The 17,379-nt window shown below is 36.9% G+C and overlaps 1 protein-coding gene across 3 annotated transcripts in view; it reads left to right on the forward strand.

Moving 5' to 3' along the window:
- The window catches only part of LOC145220277 (large ribosomal subunit protein uL14-like), a 114,328-nt gene extending 98,205 nt beyond the window's left edge, over nucleotides 1-16,123 (forward strand). For 2 of the 3 annotated variants that reach the window (XR_013858065.1, XR_013858064.1), the window contains one exon: nucleotides 15,075-15,138. Coding sequence is in view for 1 of the 3 variants with exons in the window: in XM_080087538.1 (XP_079943664.1) it covers nucleotides 13,309-13,372; nucleotides 14,077-14,199; nucleotides 15,075-15,212; nucleotides 16,017-16,099 (408 nt within the window). In the remaining 2 variants the exon portion in view is untranslated. Of the gene's footprint in view, nucleotides 1-11,970; nucleotides 12,038-12,497; nucleotides 12,632-13,248; nucleotides 13,373-14,076; nucleotides 14,200-15,074; nucleotides 15,213-16,016 lie in introns of those variants that run through there. The other variant, XM_080087538.1, reaches the window with a different exon arrangement.
- Nucleotides 16,124-17,379: the final 1,256 nt, after the last annotated feature.

Genomic DNA, 17,379 nt, shown 5'->3' on the forward strand with positions numbered 1-17,379 from the left:
CGTGCAATGCACAGTTTTCGTGTTCTGACTTTGGGTGTAGCAAGTTTTGCGTGCCACGAGTTTGGTGTTTTGCGCTTCTGGGCCGTACAAAGGCAACGCAACAATAAAGCACTTGAAACATAATGGTACAAAGTTTTAAATGTACTGGTTTGCTGTACGTGGCTGTGTTAATTGTTATTAGATTTGTATTAATGCCAAATTTATTTTCAGCATTGTTATCGACGAAATTTTTTGTCGCAGTATTTATGTTTAGATTGCAATAAGATTGGTATTAAACATTTTGCAAGAAGTTGGTCTAAATCAGTAGTTCTCAACGGGGGCGCCCCCCTGGGGGAGTTTGCTCTCACTAAGGGGGCGCTGGAGAATAATTGGGCGATTGGGGGGCGCTGGGAAAAGAAAAAGCAGATAAAACGAAACAAAACGTCAAAGTCATTTTTGTCTCTTCCATCTGCGACCAGTAAAAGTAGATTTGACAAAATATTCACTGTATTGTGTACTTAGTTTGCTGCGTGTTTTTGATAGTGATGTTACAGTGCATTTTATACAAATCACAATGTATCATTTGTCGGGGCTTGTCTGCGCTTTGATAGCAAAATTTGCAGGTAGCAATTGCTTTGTGCTTACCTTAGCCGAACGGAACTGGAACCCGAGTACTTGGTACCGAGCATCGCACATCGCAATTTTTGATGCTCGGCGATCGGCCGCATGAACTGAGCCGTTAGACCAGGTGTATCAAAACTATACGGCAAACTACGACGTCATTTCATCCGGCCTGCGAGATTGGTTGGTCCTAATATATATCTTGCAAAATGAAAGCTGGAGTTAAATGTTAATTACTGGAAAAGTATTTCTGCAACAACATGTAGGACTAAGTTCACCTAGTTCTGCAGAACGCACAAAATGATTTGTTTGTTTTATCACGAACCAAAGAAAAACTATCTATGTCGTCATTGTTGTGCGCGAACAAACGGCTTTCTATTGTTAATTGTGAAAGAATAAATGAGTTTTGCCTGTAGAAGAGATTCTATAATTTTCAACACAATTTTACTATATGACAGTAGCACGATCTGACTCTAGCAAAGATTGCAGTTGTTGGTCTCGGAAAGACGCGCGTTAGGGCTTGTAACCTATGTGGCCCTCGCAAGATATTTTTAATGTTATCCGGCCCGCAGTGAAAAAGGTTTGGTAACCCCTGCGTTAGACAATCACTGCAAACCAAACTACGAATTGGTTACTTGCTTAATACACAATAAGTGACTGTTTTCAAAAACATCAAATAGTGTTAACACACTCAATTGCCGTTTGTTACATAAAAAACGTTGGTGTTTTACTTGGCGTTGGCTTTCGTTACGTGTTATGCAGAAAGGGCCTATACATCTTAAATAAGGCCATGGGGGATAAAAAGGGGGCCTTAAAAAAGTAAAAGCATGGAATTGGAAACGTTTCTGACGTCACAATACACCCAGCGTTAACGTGAGATGCTCGGTGCTCGACCAAACAAAACAATTGCAGTTTTGGCCGTCATGTGTACCAAGCTAAAAGCAATGAGCACTGTCTGTAGTTAGTGGTATCATGTTGAATTAACCATTAAAATATTTATGATTAAGTGCTAAAACACAGCTTGTTAAACATTCGGCTCGTAATTATCACATTGATATTGTTTGTGAAATAAAATCGTATTTGTTTCCATCAGTTTTGTGGGGGGCGTTTATAAATTGCGAACACGTAAAAGGGGCGGCACGAGAAAAAAAGTTGAGAAACACTGGTCTAAATGGTGGAGAATTTGGTTGGCAACGGAGCCGCCCCTAACTTGATGCACAGGTTGAGCTACAAAGTGTAAAGATCAGTCTTAACCGTTTATGAAGTCGCAATCTGCATTGTGACAATTATGGTACCTGCTTTTTCGCATTGTATGCACACGATATGAATACAAAAAGCCTGATGTATATGGCTACTAAGCTGGTAACGCTCTTTGGTATTAGTACCACAACTCTGTTTCGAGCAGTACCAAATTTTAAAAAAAATTGGCAAAACAGTTTTATTAATTACGTCACGGCCGCCGCATTACATACATTGTAATACACATATTCACGGCCGCACAAACTCGTCTCTGTGGCCGCATGTGGCTGTTTGGCCGCAAGTTGTGCACCCCTGGTTTAAGATAAGGTGATTAATATTGTTTTGTTTTTTTACTTTACAAAATTGCATCAGTTGTTTGTAAGCACCCCATTTCTAAATTGGCTTTGATTTGAAAGCTTTCTGAATTGTTTAATACGTGATTATCTGTTCTATATTGTTGAAAAAAGGGTCGTATTCCACTTTGAAAGAATAAAGTCTTCCAACCAAAGTCAGTGAGCGTCGTTGGTGAACAATCAACTTCCTTTTAATAAGTTCAAAATATCTTAATTTTTTTGCCAAAATAAAATAGTTGTTAATTTTAATTAAATTATAAATTTAGAGTCAGTTTCCGTTGGATTTCCATGCATTGGGTTTAGAATAGGTTGAAAGGAATTTTGATTTAGTGCTGAGATTGTACGTGTTTCTGCGAGATTTAAGATTTGTAGTTTTTCAAGGTAAGGTCTTTATTTTGGTTTCTAAATCGAAAAGTTGCTATCCGCCATTTCTTCAAAGAAATTTATTTATTACGTTACAATTCTTTTGGGGTGCCAAAAGAACTGGAAAATGGTATAATTTATTTATTTAATGTGCGTGGGAGTCGGTTTTACTATTTTAGCGATACATAATCAAAATCTTAAAAATATAGGTATTGATAATTGGAATGTTATCGATAAATGGGAGTTTTCTAAGAGCGAAGGTATGGTAATGTGTTTTGCATGTCTTGCAAATGGAAACCAGTTTCCATGTATCGAAGGATTTTGAGTTGCACAGTTCGTCGTGCAACGGTGGAAATGGGAAATATTTCGGCTTTGTTCTGATTTATTTCCAGCCCCCATACCTGACAATACAAATTCATTAGTTTAAAGATTTCAAGCATCTAAAACGCCTTGTTCAAGACCAATTGTCTATTACTGTCCAATGTGTTTGTTGTCTTGGTCTTTTCTGAGGCTTCAAAGATAGGCCCTGTATTTGCGGTCCACCTGCCTGACAAGTTTATTACTTTAAAGATTTCCATTGACTGTTTGTTTGAAATTAAAAACGTTGAATCGTCGGCGTATTGTGGATTTTGGTTTCAATTTTTCCGATTTTAAATCAATTTGAATTCTTATTTTTATTTACCACATTAACTAGGGCTTGGCACACGGCCACTCCTCTTTTAATTTTTTTTGTTCAGTTGTTGTATCATTTACGTTGATTTTATTGTTCATGGCTTATTTTACCCCTGTTTTGTACATCCATTTATGTTTAGGGTTTTTACAATTTGGTGAACGAATTTATGATCTACAGCATCAAATGCTTTCTCAATATCTATCATCATAAAATGCGAGAGGTGTTTTATTGTTGTGCTTATATTCCAATGCAATTTGCAGGTTGTAATGGATATGTTGTATGTATCTATTAATCAGAACGCATTTTTGCCGAATAGAAATTTTTCAATAAATTCTTTTTGTAGTCGCACTGAGACGGATTAACTGACAATTTTTTAGTCTGCGTTTAGAAGGTAAATCGGGTGCCACTTTTTTGGGTATTAGCTTGACTTGCGCGTTTTGAGGGCAATGGGGAGTTCTTTTGTTAAATATATCTTATATACAAGTTCTATAAAACTTTCTTAAAGAAGGGGCCAAAAAATAATTACTAAATTCTACTGTAAGTCTGTTATCGCCAGCGAAACGTTTTTATTCATTAGTCTTTTAGATATTTCTATTCCTTCTGGGGTAAAAGGTGCAACTATTAATTAAGTCGTGTAGGTTTCTATTTGGAAACTTCCGGATTTGTTCATATTATTTTGTGTTTGTCAAATACTTTTCTAGAAATGATGAATAATTTTATCCTGGTTTGATTCAATTTTATTATTCATTTTGGGATATCAAATGCTGGTGGTTTCCTGTTTAATTCGTTTCGTGTTAAAAAGGATTTATCTGATTTTTGTTTGTTTTTGCAATCTTTAAATCTTTGATTTGGACGCTAATTTTAGCTCCATTTACAGTTTGTTCATTAATTTGAAATAAAAATGAACCACCCAAGCCTTCCCTCCCACAAACATGAAAGCACGAAACAAAATATAAAAGAACCGGGTTTTTTTTCTAGGAGTTGTAAATTAATTAATCAGTTAGATGTAATGTAGAAATGATTTTAAGTTTGCGGATCCGGTTAAGTTTAATAGGTGTTGCACAAAAATTTTTCTGTACACAAATACAAGTAACAACACTTAACTAACATTACATAGGTAGGAGGTTGTTTTACAGAAACAAAGTAGACTCTTGTGACAGTTGCTACATAGAAATCATAAACATGCTGTGGTTATTGTTTCTATTGTTTTTCGTCGGATGCGCGGAAGGTGAATGTTCAGGCGAGGATTTCAGTCTCGCTCCTAGACCTTATACAAGTAAGCTTACACAATTAGTTAACAGCAAATCGTTGTGGCAAATTCAACTTTCCCAATTTCCGCTTATGTTTACTTTTCGCTAAAACTTATTTTTGCTTTTTTTCACAGAACCTGAAAATCTCTCGTTGTGCGAGAAACCATACCGCGGTCCCAACTGCACCTGCCCTTCTTCAATGTTCGAATGTGCTTGTCACAAGTTTGGTCGGTGTGGGGACAAACCAGGATGTATTGAGATGTCGAGGGTAAATGACTGGTTAGGGTGGAACGACTGTGGTGATAGGAGCGACGAGTTTGGTGAGGTTTGTCGTGAAGGCAAGTTTCAGTGTGACTGCTTCAACACAACTTGCAAAGGTAGTGTTGGGTGTGTGTTGGAGTGGTTGCGATGTAATGGAAGGATAGATTGTTTAGATGGCAGTGATGAAGTTAATTGCACTTGTCCAGAGCTTGAATGTGATTGTCACAAAACAAAGAACTGCATAACTGGCAATGGTTGCACCGGCAAATACAATCAATGTGATGGATATAATGACTGTGGAGATTGGAGTGATGAAGTTAATTGCACCACTTGTCCAGCTAATAGAGAGTTTGAATGCCCTTGTTACAAAACAAGGAACTGTACAACTTTATATGGTTGCATCGACAAAGACAAGCAATGTAATGGAAATAACGACTGTGGAGATTTGAGTGATGAAGTTAACTGCACTTGTCCAGCTCATAAGTTTCAATGTGCTTGTGTTGACACAAAACAATGCACAGGTATGGAGGGAAGTTGCATTGACCGATCTTTATTATGTGATGGAAATCATGACTGTTTTGATGGTAGTGATGAGATACGTTGTTACTGCTTTGGAGTGTATTCCAAATGTCCGTGTGATCCTGGTAACAAACATTGCCCATCTAATGGCAGATGCATACCTTTTGATTGGATTGGTGATGGATATAAGGATTGCTCTGATGGAAGTGACGAACTTTGTTCAGTTTCCAACTTCACATGTCAATCTTGCACAATGTTTGCCACAACTTGTAAGAGTGAACAACATGCCAGGTATCTTGTTTATTCCACAGTTCCAGCAGAGTGCAACACAGTAATCCAACCATCATGTGCTGATGACATCAACAGTTGTGAAAGCAAGAATGTGATTTGTGTCTCTTCAAACTGCAATAGAATAGAAAAATTTTGTCAGAATTATTTCATTTGTGAAAACCAAAAATTCATAGCTGGAAGTGATTTTTGTGACGGAGTTAGTAGTTGTAGTGACAATAGTGATGAAATTAAGTCAGGATTTGGCTTTAAATGCTCTGGATCATCGAGACAAGGTATTTGTGTTTTGCCACAAACCAATGTTTACGATACAGTGGCTCAATGTTCTGATAAATCTGATCTTTGTTTTGTCAACGGACAGTTTAAATGTTTTCAGTGCTTGGATAAAAAGTTGGTCATATCACCCAAGCAAGTTTGTGACGGTATAGTGGATTGCTTTGATATGTCAGATGAATGTTTGTGTTTTAATCAAAGTTTGTGCGATGATATAAGGGGTGATTGTCCGTCAAATCAAATGCATTGCCAAAATAAATCTGTCTGTTCAGTTCAAAGTGGAAAGTTGTGCAACTCAAGCGTGCAATGTGTTGATGAAATAAACACAAAATACTGTTCATCTGCAAATAATTCGGAACAAACTCATTGTTTGCAAGCAGACTTCAAGGGCCTTGCACTTGACGAATTATTTAAGTGTGCGAGAAATGACAATCAATGGTTAAGGAGTGTGTTTCCGTTTTGGCTAAGCAAAGGAGTTGAAGTCAGAGTTTTGTTAAACTCAATATGTGATGGAAAAGTTGAGGACAACCTGAGGCTACATGGAGAATCGAATTGTCCAAATATGTTTTACTGTCACTCAAAAGGAGAGATTAACATAAAAAACATTCAGGTATGTGACGGAATTGTCGATTGTGATGACAGCTCAGATGAATTTCCTGAACTTTGCAACAAAACCGAGTTTTATTGCAAAAGCAAACATAGAGTTTCCATTGACAGAAAAACTGTTTGTGACGGAACTATCGATTGCGACAATGAATCTGATGAAAGCAAATGCCATTGCAAAAAGAAACGATTTTATTGCACAAATAAACAACCCTTGTCGATTGAAAAGAAACTGGTACAGAATGGAATTCGCGATTGTTTGGACGGAAGTGATGAATGTGTAAACTTGGTTGGTGACGCGTTTGCAGATGTCAACGAAATGATTGCCAATTCAATATACCGAGCAATTTTCTGGATAACATCACTGTTAGCTTTGGGAGGAAATTTGTTTGTGTATATTGCAACTGCTCGCAGCTTATGGAATGTAGACAGAAAGAAAAATATTTTTATTAACACAAGTATTTTTCTTCTAAACCTCTGTTGCTCAGATTTTCTCATGGGGATTTATCTGCTGGCAGTTATAGTGCAAGCTACACAATTTTCTGGCTCGTATTGTTTATTTGATAAGGAGTGGAGATCAAGTAGTTTGTGTTCAGGACTTGGAGCACTTGCTGTGGTTTCCTCTGAGGCATCAGCCATGACCATGACAGCAATGACCACTTTTCGCCTTGTATCAACCTTTAAACCATTTACAATTCAAAGTGTAGGTGTTTTTAGAATTTTACTTGCTGAATTGTTTTGCTGGATTTCAGCTGTTGTTTTGGCAACTGTTCCTTTGCTGAAAGTCACTTCGGAATATTATACAACTGATGTTTGGTTTCCAAACAACATTTTTGGAAATGATTTTGTTTCCAGGGAAAACATGTCACTTCTTGCTGAAAGAATTACCGGTGTAGAACCCGAAAGTTGGATTGGTGTGAAAAAAACTATCAAGCAAACATTTCCTCGCAACCCAATCAAAGGAGAGTTTGGATATTATGGAGAAACAAGTGTCTGTATGCCACGTTTGTTTGCCACAACCAGTGAATTTGCTTGGGAATATTCAACTTTCCTCATCACAATCAACTTCCTTATGTTCATCTACATGGTGGTTGCATATGTTCTCATCTACAAACAGAGCAACCGCATGAAAGGGTCTAGAAGCAATGATGTCAGCTCCAAGATGCAAAAGAGAATCTCAAGGTTGATTTTGACCGACTTCTGTTGCTGGATTCCAATTTGTATCATGGGATATTTGAGTATTGGAGGAATCAAGATGCCACCAGATGCTTATGTGTTCAGCGCTTGTCTGTTGCTTCCTATCAACAGCGCTCTTAATCCCTTGCTTTACTCTAAAGCAATAGAAGATCAACTTGTCAGGGCAAAGAAATCGCTGGTGGAGAAATTGTCCTCTTTACCAACATCTACCATTCACTCTTCAGATTTAGCTGTGAGATACAATGCTCGTGCAGATGAAGATGGCGACAGAGTGATCGAGACCATTAAATGAAAACAACAAAACTAAAACAATCTAAAACAATAGTAAATATCCCACAAATAATCGTTGGTTTTTGAAGTTGAAGTTTTCTAAGTGTAAAATCATGTTGTATTTGATCTGATTTTCATCATGTCATATGCTTGTGTGTATATCTATTACTGTTGAAAATTTTGAGTAAGGTATGATTTCTAACAATTATAAATGGGAAGGTTTAAACTAAGTGTTATGCTGTAAAGGAAAGGTAAATGCAAAGAACGAAAGGTATTTCAGGGATAAAGCAAAAGTTTAAAATCTGAAAAAAGCGATGATTACATTCATTTAAAGGCATAGAACATGGCTTAACGATAACGAATTTGGGCTTTGGAAACAGCATGCTCTGCAGAAAAAGAATATGGCAGTGGCTTTTATGCCGCGAAGCGTGGTAAAGCAGGGGTGTCAAACTCGCGGCCCATTCGGCCCACGAAGCCCCCCAATGCGGCACACGAACACTCAACAACAATTGTAGTATTTTGTCAATATTATCTAAATTTAATTTACAAATAAAAGTTCATACGTTATGAATAGAAACGATAGTAATTATACCGTTCCACAAAGCGTTAAGTTTCAGTCAAAGGTGTACAACCTGCGGCCGCAGAGACGAATTTGTGTGGCTGTGAACAAGTTCATTAAAATATTGTACTGACAGTTGTAATGTAAAACTCCTTTGCCATCAATTTTGATTTTCAAACTGCTCTAAACAGATTTTAGGTTACTAAAATGAGTACTTGCAGCCATATGCGTCAGACTTTTTGTGCGCCTATCGTGTGCAAACAATGCGAAAAAATAGGTACCAAAAGCGTCACAATATAGATTATGACGCAATAAACAGTTAAAACGGATCTTCACACTGTGCAGCGCAATCTGTGCATCAAGTTGGAAATTAATCTTGCTTTTGGGATGTCAATAGTATATGATATAAACCTATTTCTGTACTTTTGAAACAAAAACCAGCAGATAATTGGCGACTGTTGGTGAAATAAGGATCTGCAGTGCGGCCGTCATAACGAAATGGTTGTTTAAGTGTATACAACTAGATTATTAATCACATGCGGCTCTCAGCATAATTTCCAAACTGCAATGTGGCCACGAGTTTGACACCCTGTGGTAAAGTGCATTGAGCTGTCATATTCATAATGGTATTCATATTTGTGGTTTCAATCATTTTTCAAACGGATGCCATCGGTTGTTTGTTAATGCTTCAAAAAATGTTGTGTGCAAATTTATCTGATCAATCTTGTTGGGTTAGCGAGATATTTGCCTCGAAAGAAAGCCCTTTCAGGCGGTCGGGCATCATTGTTTGCTGGCAAGCTGCGACGCGGCAAAATGCGAGAGTTTTGAATTTGAAGTGAATATTCGAAGCAGCTCCCCCACAAGCAGAATAACGATTTTGGGCTGTTTCGAAACGGCACGCTCTGCAGAATAACAAAATCGGCGTTCGTTTTTCCCGTTTTAACATAAAAGCTAAAAATGCGTTAGAAAGGAACGTCCAATAATTCCCAGTTGCAGCATGTTGTGAAATTCCTTTTTAGCGAGGCGTTCAAGTGTCAATTTTTTGCGTTTTTCAAAGAAGAATTAGAGATCGTTCTTTTTCTGAAGTGTATTTTGGCAGTAATAACATTTAATCGGTTTTTAATATTTACCACAACTACATTATTTACATTCAAAGTTAGATTAAATTTGTACTCATTAGATAAGAAACTTTACAGTTTGCCACTATATTTTACAGCTGCAGTAGTATACAGACTAGGTTGGCTTACACATCCATGACAGCATTCACATAAATCCCAAACGCCAACCAGTCGTTGCGGGCAGCAACAGACACACCCTGGCACCAGGGCTGCCACTGAGAATTTTAGGAAATTCCTAGGTTTAGAACACTATATACGGATCTGTTCATCAGGTTTACTTACGAAAAATCCCAAGATTTAAACAAAAATACTAAGATAATAAAAGCGAGTTAAATACACATACTTTTATTTCTAGACACATTACCTTTGTGCGTACAGGATGTTTGTAATTACAATAAATCATAATTCGATTTAAATCTAAAGGTGCTGGCAATATATATATATTCAATAGTGTTCATGGGCCACCTCATACCACACTACGATGTTGAGCGTAGCTTGGAAACCGTCCCTTGGCCACTGCAAAGCAGGACCACTGTATTTCTTGTCATGGGCCACTATATTTCTTGTCACGTGCAAGGTAGAGATAAGGGCATTGTTACAACAGCAATGACACTAACAATAGCCCAGCACAGGCTCGGTTTACTACCTAAGACGGACCTGACAAAGCCTCAAACACTAAATTAATGGTGTTATTTTAAGCAAACCGTCATCTGAAAAGATCTAATCAACAGCTGAAGATGATTTTTTGGAAGCAATAGGAATAAGTGAAATTACGACTTATTCAACGTAAAAATCCCCAAGTTTCAAATGTTTGCTCAAGATCTTTAACTCACGACTAAAATCCCAAGATCTAGGGAAAAATCCCAAGGAGTGGCAGCCCTGCCCAGCACACAAACTCGAAAATTATCTCAATCTCAACCACGCTACAGTTTGCGCATGCGCAAGAGTGACGCAACAATCAAACGCTTGTTGTGAATTGTGCAATAAAGCGTGTAACATGAGGTTCCATAAACAACTAATAAAAGCACTGAGAAATTCTTAGACATAAAAATCAGGTACAACGTATCAATCCATTCTTTAAACCAGGGGGTGGGCAACCTGCGGCCCGTTCTAAAAAGCTTTGTTCGAGACCAATTGTCTATTGTGTTTGTTGTTTATGTCTTTCCTATGGCTTTAATATATAGGCATGTCAATCAAACTTTCGGGCCTAACCGGGTTCTCAAAACGAATCGGGTTCGGGCTCCAATTTCAGGCCCGTTTACAACTCAGGTGTGACAACATGGGTGGATTCAAACCGGTTGAAAAATGAAGGTAGGTAAACAATGACCACCCTAAAAAACTACCCAGCATCGTGGGAAGTTAAATAAAATGAAAAACAAAACAGGCCACTGTATTGTGAGGAATTAAATGCTGGAGGTGTTGATTGGTTTACTTGTCATTACTGGTTTGTACAAATAAAAGTCCCAATCCCACATCTATATTACATCGAGTCTTATTTTAATATGTGGGCAAAAGTATCTTTTTAGCTGTTTTACGCAAGCACATACTGGGCAAAATTAATGCGAATGCAAATAATAGTGAGAAAATATATGTTGCTAAAATAACTTTATTCATATCCAAGTAATGTATTTATATATGAGTGTGCCGTGATCGCTGGTCTGCATTGACGCTTCAGGACTGTTGCCAGTTATGAATTTATGCCTAAAACAAAACTGGTTTTAAAGAAATATGTAGGGTTTTTACACAAAAAAATGTCAAAAAATTTTGAGAACCACTCATGAAATTGCAAGGTTATAATTTTTCACCAAATATGTGATTTTTTATTTCATGTTAATGTCACACAATTCTTGTTTCTTTAAAGATTTCCGAATGCCGGAAAATCAACGTTGATGAGTGCCTTGTCCAACGCTACACCTAAAGTAGTAAATTAGGCTTTTAAGTAGCCGGTTTTGTTGAAATACAAATTTTGTGTAAAAATATCATGATAAGTATTTTGCTTATACACCGAAAACATAGTGGGGTCATTTAGTTGAAACTTGTAAACTGCAAACATTGATAGATTTTTGTCCATTGTATTGGCGATAGATACAATTACAATAACCCATCAAAGTGTCGATTTTTAGTAAGGGGCACAATTGTAGAAAAATGGAAAAATACATTACAGACAATCGAATACAAATGCATTGTAAATTGATAATGTAAATTTTCTCTATTGTTTGATGTCACACTGATTATGTGTGTAACTAGAGCATTTCAAAATATTTATTCGTTTTAATCAATAACAGTTTTCAATATCAATAATTACTGGCATCAGTGCTACTGAATTATTTAACTTAATTGCAAAAATTGTTTTAACTTTTTTTCTAGTTACCACAATGAAACCAGAGATTGGAGTGATAAGTTACGATGATTTCCGATCGATAAAACTTGCTGATTTGCCAGGACTTATCGAAGGAGCATTCATGCACAAGGTATGTTATACTGCAGTGTTTCTCAACCTTATACTGACTGCGTACCACCTGACGGCTATTTCTATTGCTTCGTACCACCTATCCTAAACCTGTTTGAATAGAATGACTAAAAAATAGGCCTATTTTCTCACCCTGACTAGTATATTCAGCAATTTTAAAAGAATTTCCTTCAATTAGGAATCACAGAACGCTACTCGCGTACCACCTGAAAAGTTAAGCGTACCACAGTTTGAGAACCACTCTTATACTGGGAGCCTCCAACCTTATGATTTGCGGGGCAGTTGCAATAACCTCTAGGTCATCTTAGAGGCCGAGCTGGGATTGAACCACTAACCTTACGATTGCAAGGCAGTTGCACTAACCACTGGGTTATCTTAGAGGGCGAGCTGGGATTAGAACCACCAACCTTACGATTGCAAAGCTGACAACTTTGTGAACAAATTAGTCCATTTATTTATAGGGACATGGTCATTCTTTCTTGAAACACGTTGAATGAACGGACGTCAATTTTTATGTTGTGGATGTGAATGGATTTCAACTTTCGCCTAGAGATGATTTCAGAAATGAATCGAAACGATTCTACATCTCCCAAAGGTTTTTGGATCATTGCACAATCTTGCTTGTAGCAAGCGCTATGGTTGACTGCACGAAGCTCGTTAGGAAACCTGCTTTAAGCTTGCAAAGTCGTGCATGTAACAAGCGCTATGGTTGACTGCACGAAACTTGTTAGGAAACCCGCTTTAAGCTTGCAAAGTCGAGCATGTTACAAGCGCTATGGTTGACTGTACGAAACTTGTTAGGAAACCCGCTTTAAGCTTGCAAAGTCGAGCATGTTACAAGCGCTATGGTTGACTGCACGAAGCTCGTTAGGAAACACGTTTTAAGCTTGCAAAGTCATGCATGTAACAAGCGCTATGGTTGACTGCACGAAGCTCGTTAGGAAACCCGCTTTAAGGTTGCAAAGTTGTGCATGTAACAAGCGCTGTGGTTGACTGCACGAAGCTCGTTAGGAAACCCGCTTTAAGCTTGCAAAGTCGTGCATGAAATAAGCGCTATGGTTGACTGTACGAAACTTGTTAGGAAACCCGCTTTAAGGTTGCAAAGTTGTGCATGTAACAAGCGCTATGGTTGACTGCACCAAGGTCGTTAGGAAACCCACTTTAAGCTTGCAGAGTCATTCATATAGTTGCCATTTGGTGTTTTTTGTTTAGGAATTGGAGCTGTTTGACAAATCACTTTTGAAGAAAGACAAAATTTTTGCCATTAAAAAAATGGACTGTAAAAATTCAAGCGATAATTTTGAAATACTCATGAATCAACTCAACAACTATGAATGTAAGGTTAAACAAACTTTTTCTAGTTAACTTGATAAAGGCCTGTTTCTTGTCACCAGCTTGTTAATGCCGACCAAGTTATTTAAATCAGGGATGTCAAACGTGCGGCTCTCCAAGAGTTTTTGTGCGGCAAGCAAAGTAACTTTTAGAAGTATGCCATTGTTTGCACACAAAACAACAAAGCACAGTTGGTTCTTTCACACTGCTACACTGTATATCTGTTTATTATTTATTACAAAATTAGTTTTGCATGTAGTTAATGGCAATAGTATTAACATTTCACTTTTTAATCATGTATATTTTTATCATCCACTGTTGTGTGGCCCGCGACTTACTTAAAAGTTTGTTTTTAGCTCTCAAAGTTGTTTGAGTTTGACACCCCTGATTTAAATCATTTTCATCTCTAGGTTTTAGTCTCAAATTGATGCTTTTATTTATACTTGTTTAATTTATTACTCTGGCAAATCCCTCTGCACATGATATCAAGTTTGTAGAGCTCTTCTGGCAAAGTACTTGCCTTCCATTCTTTTTCTTAGTTTATCGTGCACTGTACTAGTCACATTAAGTGTTATTTACCCTGATGAAGGCGACCTGTATAGGGCGTACAGGTCAAAAATAAAATTACATTTGCCAGAAGAGCTCTATAAACTTGATATCATGCCTGACAGCAATAGCTTAAAGATTATGTAAATATTTAATTTTCAGCACATCTTGACGCTATTCCAAAAGCTCTTTTTCCAGAAGATAAACCCGAATTTAAACACATCATTCCAATATCTGCGCAAGAAGGTACTGGGACTGAAGAATTAAAACTTCGTATTAGAGAAGGTTTGGACAAAACAGCATTTGAAGATAACAAACATTTAAGAATTGAGAACAAAGGCAACAATAATGATACTTTGTCGGATAAAACAAACAAGACAATGGAAGAAAATTAATTTTATTACCCCACTTATAATAAAGAAAAAATTCTCTCTACACCAAGGTTTGATAATTTACTGTGTTTTTGGTTCAGTCAATTTGGTATGAAAATGTATGTCCAGTTCAAAATATTGCTTCATGGTCAGTATAATATAATATAACCCCTCAGATTTTTTTAGGAATGAGCTCAAGTCTGAACACATAGAAATGTTTCTAAGGCCAGTTGTTTAAATCTTTGCTGTATACCCATTCATGTCAAATTTCATGAGCATTTTATGTCAAAGTATTAAACCCACCCAAACTAAAAGTGCTTTTGCCTGCAAAGTTACAGCGATAGGTCACTAGTTTTTTAAGTATTTCATGTTAATGCTACAATTACATATATGCGTCACATTATATTGTTTGGTATTCAATATAATTTCCAACATGGCATTATCGCCCTGTATGTATTGTATTCAAATGTGCATGTGCAGTGCATACCTAAACGATAATCAAATGTACTTTTTTGACGAATTGCAAGTAATCATTGCAGTCTATAGTTTGGATCAATTTATTCACTTAAATTTATCTTTTCTAAAACAGATTATGATATTAAAAGTTGATATTAGTTTCATACTGTTTTTATTGTTTCACATTTTCAATATACCATGAATTCTTATATTTAAGTCAAAATAATTTCGGGATAAGGTTGAAAGTTTATTGGAGTGACTGAAAGTAAGTTGCAGATGCACAAATGTTTTAGGATATCCAGGTTTTAATAAAACTACTTTTTTGTTTAACAGTTCACCCTGCAGTTATCATACGACAATCGAAGCCGATACATTGGAAAAATGGGCAGTTTGTATATTTCAAGGACAATGCCGGGGTTATAGTTAATGCCAAGGGCGAAATGAAAGGTAAAGTCTTAAATTTGTATTTTAGTAAGTTTAACACATCATGTGTAACCCAGTAAAACCTGCTTAAATGAAATGTACTGATTTTAATTCACTAGGTTTTACTGAATTAAAATCTTAAACTTACCCAAAACCACTAATATTTTGCGATGGTTATTTTCATGCACACATTCTTTAAAAATGCAGGTTGCCAACTGTAAAGTTACATCTAAAATCTATTGCATTTGACAACATGCTTTTGGGGTTCATTATGCAGCTAGATAGTAGTGTAAAGAATTATGTTACACAGTATTATAATAGCAACTTTAGGGGCTTGAGCAAATTTTGGTGCCATATGTTAAAGTAAACAAATTTGCCACAAACAAAAGTGTTCTAGCCATGATGATTCATTTTACCATCTTTTGGGACTGAATACCCTGATGCCAAGACTTGAATCTGAGCAGAACCTAACTATCCAAAGCATGCTGTATTCCTTTCATATGTTTGTGCACTTTGTCATAAAATCCATTGTTTTCAATTTCACACATGGTAGATATGGTTATGCGACACAAATTTGTTTGACACAATAGTTGCTACAATGATAAGTTTGTTGTGTTTTCAATTTACAAGACCCATTACTTTGGTGATTGTGGTTTTATTTGCTCTCATTAGCAAAAGAAATAAACTCAATACCTTCAGAGCAGGGCTCCTTGTTGTAACTTTGTTAAATAAACTAGTTTTTTTATGTTTTTTTTAAATGTGTAACAATGACAGTGTGATAAAGTGACAATGCAAATAAATTTGACTTGACTCTTGTCACTTGATATTAAAAACATACTTTTGCATCCTCAGGTTCTGCTATCACTGGTCCTGTGGCAAAAGAATGTGCCGACTGTTGGCCGAGGATCGCCTCAAATGCCAGTTCGATTGCGTAAAACATGAGAAAAAATCCTGCAAAATATTTGTTGTGCTTTCAACTGTCTCTAAGTGCTTTGAAATGTTCGCAAAGTTGTCGGTTCGAATCCCACACTGGCCGATTTAAGTTTGTTTAGTTGCTAAACGTGGTTGTGAGGGGTTTGCAGCAAATCTACCAGCTTTCATGCAGTTATTTTGTGCAACAATCCTTTGAATTGCGTAGGGTAACCTAAATTGGTGTAATACTGGAAAAAGCGCTATGGTTGACTGCACAAAGTGGGGTTTAGAAAACCTATGTTGAGTATACAAAGCAGTGTTGTCAGGTCAAATTGCGGAAAAGCGCAACTTTACCCGTCAAAAAGAGCCCAATTTACAAATACCTGAAATACAAATGATTTTCACTACTTTCACCTGTTAGGGTGACAATTATTCAAATTTCTCCGTTTCAGATTTAATTTTTGTGCATTTTAAAATAGAATTTGAGCTGTTTCCAGTAACACCTATTCAACGCATGCGCTTTGTTTGCCCACTTTTCAGGCTGTTTTTTAATTACCAACAAAAATGTTTCGGTTTTAATAACAAAGCAAGATGACCTTTTAAACAATGATTTTTGCCAAGAGACAATTCTTATTACGAGGTAACAACGAAGGCGTTATTAAATTTCTTTGTTTGTAAAATGAACACTGCATTGCGTGGACTGAAAGCATTCTTTTGCTCAGCTGGATGTTAAATCTCTGACGCTCTGTGCAGTTACGTCAGTCCTTTTGTCAAAATTGAACTCACTTCACAATAACAATGCGATCATTACTAACCATACGGTAGAAAATGTCATTTACAAAACCGCCCAAAAAGGCGCAACCCGCAACTTGATGTCAAAAGTAGCCCAATTCGGCGACAATAGCGCTACCTGGCAACACTGATTATAAGTCGCGAAGGAATTAATACAACCGGCGGGGGGCGGTAGAGACACTCAAAAAATGCAGATAATTTTGCAGACAACGTGGCTTGTGTTTTGGAAAAACTACGATTAGGAAATGTTAACTGTTTAGAAACCCGTACACAGCGATAACACAAACTGTTTTGCGCAGATTTAAGCTACTTAAAACGCTCGGTAGGCGATCGCTCGTTCATTTCTACATCAGCAAAGCGTGCAACCAGACAGACAAAAACAAACCTGCGCTGGTTTGAGAACGCGTCCAACGCATGGCCTTAATTCAGTGGTTTTTCATTCCGGGAGCAATTTTGGCATCCAAATGTAACTTGCGACCCCCTTTAATAAATTTCCATGTTTAATAATTAC

This window comes from Phallusia mammillata, chromosome 3 (genome assembly GCF_965637545.1).
Source record: "Phallusia mammillata chromosome 3, kaPhaMamm4.hap1.1, whole genome shotgun sequence".
Taxonomy (NCBI): Eukaryota; Metazoa; Chordata; class Ascidiacea; order Phlebobranchia; family Ascidiidae; genus Phallusia; species Phallusia mammillata.